Here is a 15,303-nt window from a genome sequence, read left to right as displayed (position 1 = left end):
ACGTTTACCCTACAGAAACACTCTCGGCGGCTATAGGATGTCGGTGACAGCACCCCTACCAGCGCCTAAAAACAGAAACAAGCTTAGAGGGAGCTTCCTAGGGCGACGAGGGGGTCCTAGACCCTGCATTCGGGGTCTAGAGGTGCGGGGCGAGGCGCCAGGCGCTCAGCGGACTTCAAGCCTGCAGAGCCCAGATGCGAGTTCACCACAGGACCCGCCGGGCTGCGCCGGGCTCTCGCATTGCGCTGGGGTCCTCGGGCACCTATTTCTACGCGGGCTCGCACGGCGCAGGCGCTGGTCGAGGTCCCGGGCCTCAGTTTCCCCCACGGGGCAGCCCCGCCCTGGGAAGCCCGAGTGGTGCGGCAGGGCTTCTCCTCACTTAGGGCGGAACCGAGGTGACAGGAAGGAGGAGGCACCGCGAGGGGCGGAGACGCGTGCGACCCGGGCAGGTTCTGCGCCGATCCCGCGCCAGGGAGGGGCCGTTGCCCAGGAACCGTCCCTCCCTCCCAGGCGCGTGCTTGCCCTCGTGCGCGCGCCCACCCCGTGCTCCGACCTCTGTCAGCCAGCCGACCCCCGCCCCAACGGGCCTTTCCATTTCCCCGGGAGCGGAGAGGCCCGAGGAGACGAGCCGCTCGCTCCCGCCCTCCCGGGAGCGCGAGCGCGCCCCCGGCTGCGTCTGCATATTAATGAGGGGCGGGGAGGGGTGACGGGGGCGCGGTGGCCTCGCGCCCGCGCGTGCCGGGACGCACCGCGGGGGGCGGCGCGATTGTGAGGTGGCGCTGACGCACGTTCCGGGGTTCTTAAGCGGCCAGGGCGGCGACGGCGACGGGAGCGGCGGCGGCGCCCGAGCCGGTCTCGGGAGGTGGCGGCGGCGGCGGCGATCGCCGCGAGGGGTGGTGGGGCCGAAGTCGGTGCCCCCGGCTCAGTCACGGTGTCCCTCTCTCACTGACTCCCCCTCCTTCCACCACGGCCGCGCAGCCCCAGCGCCGGCGGCTTCCTAGGTGGGGCAGGGGACGAGGAGCGTCTCCTCCCGCTGCCGGCGGCCAGATAAATGAGGGATTTCGGGTTTGGGGTGCTGCAGACCGCCCCGCTTCGAAGCAGCAGCCCCGGGCCCCTGTTCAGCGGCGAGGCGTACGGTCCCTACGCCGTGGGGTCCGCCAACCCGCTGCCCTCCGCCACGCCCTTCGGCCCGCTGTCGCCACCACCGTTGCCTGTCACCGGCTTCTTAGAGGCCGCCTCCCCCTTCTCCATCCCCCTCGGCGGCGGCGCGGGCAGCCCGGCCGCCGCCGCCGCTTCCTCTTCCTCCCCGTTCCTGGCGCATCAGCAGACCATGCAGGATGAGCTGCTGCTGGGGCTGACACAGCAGCCGGCGCGGCCGCTTTCGGGGGCGGCGGCCACGGAGAAACTCCCCAACCACCACCCCGGCGGCGGCACGATCGCGGGTGTGACCCACCTCCTCCCCTCCCAGGACTTCAAACTGAGTCTGCACCACCCCTCCTCCTCCTCCGCCTCCTCCTGCTGCTGCTGCCGCACCTCCTCCCCGCAGGACTTCAGTAAGCGGCAGCAGCAGCAGCTGAGCAGCCAGAAGAGGAAAGAGTTCAGCCCTCCCCACCTTCCCCACCCTCCGGACTCGAAGCCGCCGCCGCCTCCGCCTCCGCCGCTCCACTGCCCCGGTCGGTTCAGCCCGCCGCCGCCGGCCGGCCCGCTCCTCCAGCCGGCGCAGCTCGGTCAGCGCCAGCAGCAACAGCCGCCGCAGCAGTTCAGCCTCCCGCACCCGCAGCACCTCTCGCCGCAGGACTTCGCCCCGCGGCAGCGTCCGCCCGACCTGCCCCCGCTCCCGCAGCTCCCTCCCTCGCCGCCCGCAGCCCCGCGGCGCCGCCACGGAGGCGCGGGCAGCCCTCGCAAGACCCCAGCCCCGGGCGAGGGCAGCGCCGCCGAGTCCCCCAATGCGGGCTTGGCCTCCTCGACGCCGCCGGTGAACCCCGCGCCGGGCTCCATGGAGTCCCCCAACCACCCTCTGCTCAACAGTCCCAGTAACCTCCTGCCCGGCGGTGCGCTTGGCGCGGGCGCCTTCAGCAGCCTGCAGAGCCCGGACCTTCCACACCCGGGCGGCGGCGGCGGCGGGGGCGGGGGGCCCCCAGGAGGCGGAGGGGGAGGCGGCTCCGCGTCGCCGCCGCCGCTGCCCGGCTTCGGCACCCCCTGGTCGGTGCAGACCGCGTCCCCGCCACCCCAGCCCCAGCAGCCGCCGCCGACCCAGCCGCAGCAGCAGCAGCCGCCACCCCAGCAGACGCCCCAGCCGCAGCCGCAGCCGCCCGGCTCGTCGGCCACCACCCCGGGCGGCGGCGGCGGCGGCTCGCTCAGCGCCATGCCGCCGCCCAGCCCCGACTCAGAGAACGGCTTCTACCCCGGGCTGCCGTCGTCCATGAACCCGGCCTTCTTCCCGAGCTTCTCGCCCGTGTCGCCGCACGGCTGCACTGGGCTCAGCGTGCCGACGAGCGGCGGCGGCGGCGGCGGCGGCGGCTTCGGCGGCCCCTTCTCGGCTACCGCTGTGCCCCCTCCGCCGCCGCCCGCCATGAATTTACCTCAACAGCAGCCCCCGCCGCCCGCGGCGCCGCAGCAGCCTCAGAGCCGGAGGTCGCCCGTCAGCCCGCAGCTCCAGCAGCAGCACCAGGCGGCGGCCGCCGCCTTCCTGCAGCAGAGGAACTCCTATAACCACCACCAGGTACGGCGGGCCGGGCGGCATGGCCGCGCCGCGGGACCGGGAGACTGCGGGCGGGGGACGGAGGCGGCGGCGGGGAGGCCGGGGACCCGATCTTAGCCCCGAGAGAAGCCGCGACGGGGCCACTCGCGCAAGTGAGAGTAGGACTGAGAGGGCGGACGACCGTGACAGGACTCGGAACCCCAGCCCCCGGCGAGGTGGGAAGACAGTAGCCACCGTGGGCTGCGGGGGCGTGGGAGACGAGTTCGCGCTGGGAGCCTCGGCTGGCCGGGCGCCCCTCGAATGTCCCGGCGCAGCGGTGGGGGCTGGGGCAGGGGCTGAATAGCGCCGTGGCCGCGGGCTGCCGGGCGCGGCGTCTCTCCCTGACCCTCCTAGCTGGCGCATCCCGGGCTCCACCCGGTGCCCTGAGCCTGGAGGGCCGCCGCCCCGGGCCCCTGACTCGGGGAGGCGCGGCGAGGACCGGGGGCGGGCCAGGGGCCTTGGAAGAGCGGCCGTGGAAAGTGAACTTGGGCAGGAGGAAAATGATTGTTGGAGAAGGTGCGTGCGGGGGAGCCCTTGATTCTGTCCTACCGTCCAATGAGGGAAGGCGGAAAGGCTTTTTTTCTTTGGAGTTTGTTTATTCTTAATTGGCCGGCCGGGATCTCGCCTTGAAGCCGCGGCCCGCCCGGCGGTCCGTCGAGCCGCTCGCAAAGCTCCGCCCGGTCAACCTGCCGGCAGCGCCGCACCCTGGGCCACCGGCGAGTGGGGAGGGAGCGGCTGACCGCGCTCCTCGCAGGACCTGGTTCCCGCGGTGTCGCCTCCTCGGCTTACAGGACTGGGAAGAAGAAACTGTTAGTGACGGCTCGGGTTCAAACCGAGATACCCCACGATTGTCTTAGTTTCTGTGCTTTTCAATGTTGGTGTCATGTTTTGTGGGTTTTAAGACAAAACTGAACTTGGATCTGGGATTAGTGTTTCCTTGTAGACTCTCGGTACATTTTTTGGTTGCCTTAACCTTCTGCAAGGGAATATTGAGCCGTGTGTATTTTAAGTAGGTAATATGAAATAACACTGGGCAGAGGTTTTTATTTTCCGGATCTTTTCTGATTCAAGATCTTTTTTGTTATTCCCTCAATACAATTTTTGGGTGACTGCTGGATTGGTAAATTGACTTCGAAAGAGTGTCTTGTTGGTTTTGAATCTTGTTAGCATTTCTTGCAGTGTTCATTCTGTTTAAGTCCATTTTCTATTTTCGTGATTAAGGATTGACAGAGACGCAAAATATGACCTTAACCCCATAACTTTTTCAGTTGACCAAAGTTTTCAAGGATTAGTCTTTTTTAAAGTGAATATTATCTAAATTAACCCAAGTGAAAGTTAACAGTTTATCTGAGTTAACCAAAGTGATAGTGAACAGTTTTTGTTGAATCACTGATTTCTTTCTTAGAAAAGAGAATGTGGCCTATAAGGATTGAAAATAGGGATTTTGAAATAATGTTCCACGTTTTCATGATTTTTATAGTCCTCAGCAACTGTCTTTTGTGTCTCAGGGTCTTCATTTTGTTAACTGGAAACTTGTCCACAGAAAATTATCTGTAGGTAATTTTGTATTCTTAAAGTTGTGATACAGAACGTTGGAAGAACATACACAATGATCCATATTTAACTGTAATCTGCTTTTGAACAAAAGATGGGTCTAGCCATGGAGTGTGAGAGGTCACACAGCTTTCATATAGAATTTTAGATCACTGGAAGATAACTTTGAGCATTAAATCATTTAATAAGGAAAGTAAGGCCCTCAAGAATGAAGTGGTTTGTCCATGGCTCCTTAATTATCCATGGAACTCTGTGGAGGAGGAAAGAGTAATATATACTCATGATTATGTTAGCATTTAAAAGTTTTTAAAAATTGGTACTGTAGATCAGGAGTTTCTCTTTTAATTGTCTTATAAAAAGCAGGTTCAATTTTAAGAGAATCATATTTTTAGTAACTGTATGGTTCATACTTCTTTGGCTACATCTTAACACCAAAGTATTAAAGTATAAACGTATTGACAGTAGAATTACCAGCAATGAATACTTCTTTAAAAAGAAAAACAAACCCAAAACTACAATTATTAGCCTTTTGGTGGATTTACCATTCTTTGATGACTTGACTTTTCTTGCCACAGGCTTTAGATTAGGATGTAATTTACTTTTGAAAATGAATCAACTTGATGGAGACTTGTATCAAGATCTCTAGTGGAATAATCAAAGCATATAGTTAATTGGCAGTATACCTCAGTGGATCCACCTATGGGCAACATCAGATAATTGCTTGAAAGTTCATGGATAATTAAGTGAAATAAAAACAAAAACACTTTAAGACAAACTATACTAAAACTGGAATAGTATGCCTTAACAGTTAAATAAACAATGCAGAAAAATGACATAGTTTCTATACTGCCCTTATTCCAAAAGGCGATTTTAATTTGTGCAATAGAGTAATTCCCACTTTTGTAGCAGTGCAACTTGTTTTGGAAACATGAAGTCAATGTATTTCACTTGCATGAGTAGGATATTTTAATTAACAAAGACCATATTTTTAGTTGTGTGCCTAGCATAATATGGTTGCTTTAAGATCACCGTGTATGTTATATCTTTAAGAATCTTCAGTTAATTTCAATTTTTTTCTTCATATTTATCATGTATACAGTTATTTCTGAAGGATAAGGAACTGCATGGTTCTATTTCAATAACTGTCATAAAATATCATATTTATAGTACACAAGAAGATGAAAACTTGACCAGCATCAAATATGATTTCACATAGAAAGATCTCAAGACTATTACTTTTATAACCTAGAAAAGATGTATTCTTTTGCCTTTATATATTTCATTCATATAAGTTCTTAGGTCTGACATTTGAATTTGAATTGTAAACTCTTTAAATGCCACAATTTAAATAGCTATGTTTTCCCCAGCCTCTTCTGAAACAATCTCCCTGGAGCAACCATCAGAGCAGTGGCTGGGGCACTGGAAGTATGTCCTGGGGAGCAATGCATGGCAGAGATCATCGTAGAACCGGAAACATGGGAATCCCAGGAACTATGAATCAGATATCTCCATTGAAGAAACCGTTTTCTGGTAATGTCATAGCACCACCGAAATTTACTCGCTCAACTCCATCACTGACTCCAAAATCTTGGATTGAAGATAATGTGTTCAGAACAGACAACAATAGTAATACACTCTTACCCTTACAGGTAAGAATGGTATGTAAATGACCTTATCTCTAATGTTAATCTTTCAAAATAGGGAATTGGGTGGTGGTGGTAGTGGTATGGTAAAATTAACATTTTTTCAAATAAAGTTTTAATTTTTAAGCCTGTAATTTAATTAACAAAGGTTAAAATATCTATACAGAGAAAATTGAGAATGTAAAAAAATTCTCTAAACACGCAATGGAAAATAAGCTTAGTAAAACATAGAAAAACCCGTTGTATTGATTAAATACATACTGAAGCTTTCAATTGGCAACTCTTTAAGAATGTTTTCATTTATAAACTCTAATGGGCCACCAAAAAATTTGTTTCTCCTATAATATAGCTAAGCTAAAATGTTCTGTAATTTTAACTATTCTTAGATTTGACTACGATCGGCTGTATATGTATTAGAATATACTTAGTACAGCTGTGATTGTGGCAAAATAATATTAGGGCTTTTTTGCATCTAATTTAAATTTATCTTCACTAATTCACTGATTATTTTTTCTAAATGTGGCCTAATATGTTGATTAGACTTTTTTTTTCCCCCAGGCTTTTTATTATTTTGTTGAAGTTCCTTTATGGCTATTGCAAGTGAGGTTTTTGTTTTGTTTTGTTTTTTCTTAAACCTTTAAAGGATGGAATGAGGATTTAAGATAGAGGTTTATTTTTGGTTTTCTTTCTTTCTTTCATTGGGTGGGTATGGGGAAGACAACTGCTGATTTCTGATGAAAACTTCTATGCTATTGAAGGTGAGATCTAGTTTGCAGTTGCCAGCTTGGGGCTCAGATTCACTCCAAGATAGTTGGTGCACTGCAGCCGGAACATCCAGAATAGACCAGGTAGGCTGCACAGTGTATACTTTTTAGGATTTCGGTTAGGAGTTTAGTATTTATGTTATGAGTAGGATTTAGTATTTACTTTCTTATTATACCTATTGAAACATATGTTAGAGGACACTGAAGCAATTTATTTTTTAAGGATCACCTGCTTTGAACTATTTAATGTAAGAATTTTTTTATTTTCAAATTTAAGAGTAATTAATCCTTTTATATTTCTAAAACATAATAAATATTTTTGGAAAAAGGGATTATATACACAAGAGCACCTGACTTTAAACATCAGTCAAACTAAACAGATTGTATCTCTTTTCAGAATTATATGCAATTAGGTACAAAATCATATGTTTACTTAACATGCAGCTTTGTATTTAATGTTTCATAGAACTTTTCAGTAAATTTTTGTCATGAAGTCTATTTGTTTTGAGATATATTTCTAAAAAAGACTTCTCTTGGTTTCGCTTTTTCACCTTATAGCCTAGTATTCTAAATTTTGTTACTGCTTTTGTACCCTGACTTATTCCAAATAATCAGTTTTCTATGGAGAAACCATTAGTGAAAAAGCTGGGAGTTAGCCTTAATCAAATTACATTCACACCTTTTTACAAAATACTATCTTTCTTCTTGCAAACTGAATTTGAATGTATACTAGGTGTACCAGGTGGTGAGGATTATTACAGGATATAGAAAACTCAGTCCTTATATATGCAGGTTCTTTCTCAGAGAGCTCCAGTTTGAATGAGCATAGACTTAACGTCGCGTGTGTTTTATGAATGGAGCTGTGTTATTCTAAGTCTCTTCCTTGGTTAATTTATTAACATGATATGATTTTACAAGTAAGGACATAAACAGATTAGTAATATATTTGTAAGTAACTTTCTAATCTAGAAAGTTAGCACCAATTTTGATAATCAACCACTAACAATTGTTTTAGCAAAGTCCTGCCTGTTTTCCAAAGTAGTCCTGCCAGGGTCTTCACTTACAAGTGGTAGTTACTTCATGTAATTTGCAAGGTATTGTCTTGTTAATATAAGTTAGCTATTTACATCTACTCTCTTCTCTGCTCTGGTCCAGTTAAACCTTATTAGTGACATTTTTATGGTAGCATTTTTGTATTTAAATTCAACACATGAATGCCTAGGAGATGGTATGTTTAGGAGAAGAAAATTAATGTAATTATTTTGAAGGTGGCAAGAGAAATGTTTTCAGATAGAAGAGGACATAATTACTCTGTTTGTGCAGGAAGAAGCAATAGGATGGATACATATATAGGAGAAATAAGTATCCATGGAAAAGAATACAAATTAGCTGGCATTACAGGGTCCATGAGGCAGGGACAGATGTCGAGAAATCAGGTTATTGAGTTGATTTCAATTGGTGGAATGCTAGAAAGGAGACAGGGGTGATAATGAAAGGGAAGCTTTCAAATCAGCCTCTGGGGCTGCCCTCCCACTTAGACCTCAATCAAAGCTACTCTGCTTTTACCTGTTTTATAACCTAAGATTTTAGGGAAATTTATTTTAGGAAAAATGATTTTGGTGCTTAAAGATAAACTTATCTGGTAAACTGCCGAGATATTGGCATTCCCTTTAGATACTTGAGCCAGAGGTGTGATGTGATGAAGTAGAAGACAGTGGTGGAGGAAAAAAAGAGATAATGGAAAGTGAATGGAACTGGAAGGAAAGAAGGCCTGTAACTTGGATCTTCTTCCTCTTCCTCATAATCTTTATGACATTGAATGACATAGTTTATGGGCTTTAATCTCTCTGGGTCACAGTTTCCTTATCTGTAAAAGGGGGACCTTGAACTAGGTCATTTAAGGCCTTTCCAGCCAGCTTTTACACTTTCTCTGATCTGTTTTGGCCATTTCTTTTCCTCCCTGGTGCCCCACCCCCTTGCCTCTATTTTTAGAATACAAGCCTCTTGGTTTCTTTGAGCAAAGGGTCTAAGGCATTAGTCTAAGGAAGTGGAGGTAGTATATGACCTTTCAACTGGACTTAAAAGAAATGTCATTGTCTCCTCTATGTACCCTAAAAGTGCTTATACATAATTTGTTATGTGTTTCCATCTTTCCATAAAAGGTTGAGGTATTTGAAGTTGAGCCTCTTAAAAATACTGCAGCAGCTACAAAATGAAATTGATATCTTAAAATGTTGGGTAGTTTCTCATTCTTTGGCAAAATTAAAATTATAGAAGATATTTAGTCACTTAAATATCTGAGGAGATTATTTGCATTTCTGACCTTTTGTCATCACATACAATGTAATTCGAGTATATTTTTGTTAACAAGTACATTATTTTAGAACATTTTACTTTTTATTTCCTTTAGGCTCAAACTCATTAGGGCCTAGAATATAATACAAAATTCTAGAACTGAAGTCTTAATTCTTGTACTTGGATACTGCAGGCTTACCTATATCAAGAGGTGAACACATAATTGAATTCAATAAATAAGAAAGAACTAGTTTTGTAGGTTGATTTTTATTTCTGTTAATATGTAAAATTTTGTGGGTTGGAATTTTATTTTAAATAAGAATTTTTTAAAATAGAAAACCCTCACATTTAAAACTTTTTAAAAGCAAATATAAATTATAAACATTTCTGACTTTAAAATGAGTATTATATATATCTATGAATTTCTTTTTTTTTTTTTTTTTTTTGAGTCAGTTTCACTCTGTCACTCAGGCTGAAGTGCAGTGGCATGATCTCGGCTCACTGCACTCCCAGGTTCAAGCGATTCTCGTGCCTCAGCCTCCCCAGTAGCTGTGATTACAGGCAGGCACCTCCATGCCTGTCTAATTTTTATATTATTAGTAGAGACAGGGGTTCACCATGTTGGCCAGGCTGGTCTCAGACCCCTGACCTCACGTAATCTGCCCGCCTCGGCCTCCAAAGTGTTGGGATTTCAGGCTTGAGCCACCACGCCCAGCCAGTATATATGCATGAATATCCTTAGGGCTATTAATTACTTTACTTTAAAATGTCATTAGCTAGTTACCCTTGCAAGAAGCATACTTAAAAATTTGAATTCTAAATTATATTACAATGGAATTTGCAGCCAGATCCAGCAACGTGCACTACTTGGAAGGCTGAGGCAGGAGGATTGATTGCCTGAGCCCTGGAGTTGAGTCCAGCCTGGGCAACATAACAAGACACCATCCCCTCTTCCCAGAAAAATAGGAGTTTTCAGTTTAATGTTAAGGTTACGCTATATTTATTCATATGTTTTAAATCAAAGAGTAAATATCCTTTAACTGAGGTTGTTATTACTTACAAGTTTACATATGACATATCAGCTCACTGTAAACAAAGTAATGTCTTGCAACAGTAATCGAGTGTGTGAAGCATATACATGCATGTCACCCTGCCTTCCACCTGGGGAGTGGTCAATATATCAACTCTAAATTTTTGGTCTTCCACACGTTCTACTTGCAGTGCTTGAGCATATCACATAATAAACTACCTTGAACTAATTGAAGATACTTTCCACTAATCTTTAATAGGCTGTTATGATAATGTGGTAAATCATAATTTGGAGATCTGTCTCAGAAAAAAATATTATTTGAGTCTTTACTCACACACACACACACACAAAAACAGTATGTAGTTGCATACCAAGCCCAATTTGTTTATCTAATAAAGCATTTCTTAAATAGTGGTTTGTAAACCAGATGAACTTCAGGGACATTCATAGTCATCAGACTGTTACATGCCCACTGAAAATGAAAAAGAATGGACTCTTGTATTACAGCTTAAGTAATGGATGCCTTCTTTTTGTTTCCTATTCTGTGTTCAGTGCTTTAATTGTTCTTGAAATGTTTTCCACTTGTCTTTCTATTTTAATTCTTGTGAGTACTAGAATAGCTTTGGCCTTTTAAAACATTTGATTTTTTTTTTTTTTTCCTGAGAATGATGAACACACTTTGTTGAGGTTCAAAATTAATAAAGAAAATTCAAGAAATGTATCTTCATTCATTCTGTATGTTAGTGTTTTAATTACCCTCAGGATATATGGATAAAAAATACTATTCTTTGTCTTGGAGAAGGTAAGAGTCTAGTTGGATGAATAAGGATTATCTAAGTGGAACAACTAGAGAATGAGAAGAGAGCTTATGAGATTGAGTACTATGTTATGCAGTAGAGTAGCACGTCATCTGCTACTAATTGAGTATGGTGCAATAACGTGTAACAGGAATGTATGGTCAATATCTACTTAAAATTAAGGACAATATTAGCACTACATTGCTTTATTTTAAAGTAAAAATTAGAGAAGTAAACACAAATATTATAAGTACAATAAAAGCTGATCTTTCTAATTAAGCAGAATAATACATTTTCAAGCATCTGCTAAATCATTAAATATAAGAATATAGGGTTTTTCTATAATCTTATTTTTCTTTGGAAGAGTACCTCATTTTCAGGAGGAAAAGTTTCTAATTGACCACTTATTTTAAAATAAAACAGGGTTTTTAATATATCCCAGCGAAAAAATTAATATCTCTTCAAATTGTAATTAAGTTTGAATTCCCTTTGTCTTACTGCTTCTAATATTGTGCGCTGACCTCCTTAGTTATTTTTCAGTGTTTATAATCTTTGCTTAGGTCATCTTTTTTCAAGATTAGGATCACTTTGTTCTTTTGTGTGTTTTTCAGCCTTTCTAAGCTTTTATTGACACTCCCGTAAGTGTTTGTGGCAAATGTCTGGGTTTAAGAAAAACCATGAAATAAGTATTATAATAAAAGAGGTTATACCTTTTCCAACAGTGTTTTCTAATCATTTTATTCTGTTAATTATTATGAGATTCTGTAATTTCGTTTCTGAAAGCCCATTTAGTTGATTCTTTGCCAGATAGTTTTTATATTTCAGAATTGATTGCATGCACACTTTTCCTCATAGATTCTTATTTTTGTGAATATCTTGGTGTTTTCAAATAGCCTTGTAATAAATGTAAATTACATTGCTATGATTTTCCATATTTATTAATGATAATTAGTATTGTTGTGTTCATGGTCACTTGAAAATTGCCTTAGTTCCTCAGTTTAGTTTTTAAACTGATGGCAGTTTGCATAAACATAACTTTTCCTAATGTCTTTATTTCAGAAGAATGCATGAGTGTTTGTTTTATAACCAGATTTGTTTCTGTTTTTTCAGAAGTCATATTTTAATTCCCACAATTTATTTAATGGAATTATCTATATCTTTTGCATGTAAGCGTATAGGTTTCATTAAATTCAAAAAGCAATTTTGAGATGTCATGTGCTCTTTGGTTGCTCACGGCTGTTTTATGTTTGTTGCTTTAAAAATCACATGGGATGCAGCTGATGCTTTACTAAAGTATAACCAAGCTAATCTTTTTAAAATAGCTTTGCTGTTTTCTTTCCTAGAGTAGGAGTTTAGGATCAAATACTTAACAGAAAAAGGAAAATAAGAGACCTTATAAGTAGGCGTCTCACTGATTGAGTTAGATATAGACACTCAAGCGGAAGTTATTAATAGATGCAGCCTTTTTGAGTAACACCTCTCAAAATTAATTATATAGTGGTCACTGATATTTATAGTTAAAGGATGTTTCTCTTTCATACTTTAAATATTGTCCATGACCCAGGCAATACTTTTACCATGCTCTAGAGCAAGATCACACCTCTTGCAATGAAGGTAGAGTGTACTTTCCCCTACACCTCCAGAAAAAGGAAGTTACTTGGGAAATATTGTTTGGGTGATTTATTAGTTACCATTAATTAAGGTCATCAGTTGACTGGGCATAGGTTGATTCTGTTCAAAGTCATCAACCTAAAAAGATAACTATGAACTGTAATATATTTCCTTTGTGAGGATTTAGGGTAAGGAGGATAATAAAGTATTTTAAAGTATTTACAGTGTATTCTTAGAACCGTCATGATATAGCATACCTGCAGAGGGATTTTTTGCTTAATTATATGAACATTAGCTTTTGTCATTACAGCTTACATTTTATAATTCTATTTTAAATACATCTGGGAACTTTCAGTATAATAGTACTTAATCTTCCATTGGATTGTTGGAAATTCAGATTCATAGCAAGCCACATTAATCTGATGCTTGTGTCAGTTTAGTCAGTTAACATTTGACTACCTATTCCATTGAGGATTCTGAGAAAGTTTTATAGTCCTTTGCAATTACTGTTTAAGAAGTACAGTCTTTCTCCTCACAGAACTCGACTTTTTTTTACATTTTTTACTGAGTTTTTATGGTAAAGGAGTACTCATTCAGCAGACATATGAGAACTAACTATATTCTGTAATTAGTCCCTATTCTTAATCAACTTAGAAGTTTAGTGGAAGAGACAGGAAAATCAACAAATTGGTTATGAACACAGTATTGTGGAAGCACAGGGAACATGGACATATTTGGATAGATTCCTAAAATTAATATGTCATTTTTGCCCATATGGGCCATCCTATTATGTTTTGATTTTATTAATATTTCATTAATTTTGGAGTATTTTCAGTCTTTTTCTTTTCTGTAATTTTTAAAGAGACTATAGGCATAATCTTGTCTGACATGATTATTTTCTAGGAGTTAGAACCAGAGCCTAGAGAGATTTAGTGACTTCAGACGAAGAAACTAATTGCTTCTTATGAAGTGTGAAATCCAGGCCTGCAGAATCAGTATCACCTGGGAACTTGTTAGAAATACATATTCTCAGGTTCTACTCCAGACCTACTGAATTTGATGTGTTTCAGCAGTCTGTGTGTTTAACCAGCCTTCCAGATGATTCTGAAACATGCTCAAGTTTAGGAACAACTGTTACAGCTCATTGATTCTTTGTGCCTCCATCACTAATCAAGGTCACTGTTCTAGAGAGCACCTGTTATTGATGCATGTGTTTTACCTCAGGGGCCTTTCAGTACAGATCAGTAAACAGTACTGATAAAGTTAATTTGTGATAAAGCTGGAATAAGAGCCTCCAGTTTAGCGTTCCTTCCGTCATTCAGTGTTACTTTTTACCTTTTTTAAATCCCTGATAGCAACTTATTTAGTCTACAGTGCTGATTCTGAACCCCTAGATTTAAAAAGGCTACAACCTCAATTTAAACATCAAAGTAAAGTAAATAAATAGACATATTCTTAGAAAAGCTACTTAGGTTTTTCTTCAGCTTTCTAAAGAACTGATTCTGAATCTTCTCTGGATTGTGGACTCCCATGGAAAACTGATGAAAGCTATAAACCTTTTCTTCAGGAAAAAAAAAAAATTATATATACACCAGTCCCCACTTATCCATGAGGGATACGTTCCAAGACAATCAGTGGATGCCTGAAACTGCAAATAGTGCCTTCATATACGGGTTTTTCCCAGTGAAAACGTATGTATGTTAAAGTTTAATTCATAAATTAGGCACAGTAAGTGACAACAATAATTAATAATAAAGTAGGACAATTATAACAATGTAATGTAATAAAAGTTATGTAAAAGTGGCATTTCTCTCTCTCTCAGAATATCTTATTGTATTGTCCTACAGATAACTGAAATCGTGGAAGGCAAAAGGCAGAAAGGGGGGACTACTGTACACCCATGAACAGTCTATTATATATAATCTCAGAGACTTCTGGTCTCTATTGAAGCTCATGGACCCAGGTTCTTAAGTGCCTTATTTTGACTTCTATGGGGACTTTTATTTCCACTTAATTTTCAGATTCTTCCTTTCCATTTTCTGTGACAATCTTTTGTTTAGAGTTTAGAATGGACTATCCTGCCTCCCCAACGTATATATAAGCTTGCACATGCGTGTACACACATACTTAACTGGTTGGGTGAGTATTTTGGGAAGACTCCTAGATGATGGCATGGGCCAGAAAGCTTCTGTAGTGGTTCCCCACGTACCTTTTTTCAGATGCATTGAGTATGTATTGAACAGAATACAGTGGAAATTCATGGACATTAAAGAGTCAGATTCTTTCAGATAAGCAAGTGAAGGGATTGAACATTCAGCAAACAAGGTTCTGATAACACAAGACTTTGGAGACTTGGTGAAGTAGCAGACTTAATGAGATTACTGCTTTTACTCTTCTCTCTTCCACGTGCCTATTTTGCAGGGGAGTTGGGGGAGGCAGGCTTAAAAATGCAGAGACAAATAAGGAAGCACTTTAGAGAGTAAGATATGAATCTGAATATTCTAGGCATTAGTCCTTGTTCTGGTGTTAGTATCTTATGCTTTTGATTTTTGCCATATAAGATGTTGATGCACTCATTATGAAATTCAGACTACTATGTCAAATAACAGAGTGTTTGATAGATGTTTAAAGTATGGTGCAATTATGGAACTAAAATATTTCCTCCCAAATATTTATTTTCCTCGTGCCAGTATCTGTCTTCCTAAATACTTGAGAAAAGTTTAGAAATTAACCAAAAAATACTTTCTGTGTATATAAGATTTCAGGGAACTTTATAGAGAAAGGTAACCATAGAAATTATTTTACTGTTTTGCATTAGTATTGCCAATAAAATTAGATTGCTTTTGATAAAAGATTTCAGAGATAAATG

The 15,303-nt window shown here is 42.7% G+C and overlaps 1 protein-coding gene across 9 annotated transcripts in view; it reads left to right on the top strand.

Annotated features, from left to right (window-relative positions):
* The first annotated feature begins 864 nt into the window (after positions 1-864).
* Positions 865-15,303, top strand: part of CPEB2 (cytoplasmic polyadenylation element binding protein 2) — a 66,219-nt gene continuing 51,780 nt past the window's right edge. For 2 of the 9 annotated variants that reach the window (XM_003898498.5, XM_003898497.5), the window contains exons 1-3: positions 865-2,722; positions 5,662-5,943; positions 6,696-6,785. In XM_003898498.5, coding sequence (XP_003898547.3) covers positions 1,052-2,722; positions 5,662-5,943; positions 6,696-6,785 — 2,043 coding nt within the window. In that variant the 5' untranslated portion in view covers positions 865-1,051. Of the gene's footprint in view, positions 2,723-3,136; positions 3,257-5,661; positions 5,953-6,695; positions 6,786-15,303 lie in introns of those variants that run through there. The other 7 variants (XM_009206543.4, XM_009206542.4, XM_009206545.4 and 4 more) reach the window with 4 other exon arrangements.

This window comes from Papio anubis, chromosome 3, assembly GCF_008728515.1.
Source record: "Papio anubis isolate 15944 chromosome 3, Panubis1.0, whole genome shotgun sequence".
NCBI lineage: Eukaryota > Metazoa > Chordata > Mammalia > Primates > Cercopithecidae > Papio > Papio anubis.
The sequence above is the reverse complement of the archived record's forward strand: the minus strand, read 5'-3'. Positions and strand labels throughout refer to the sequence as shown.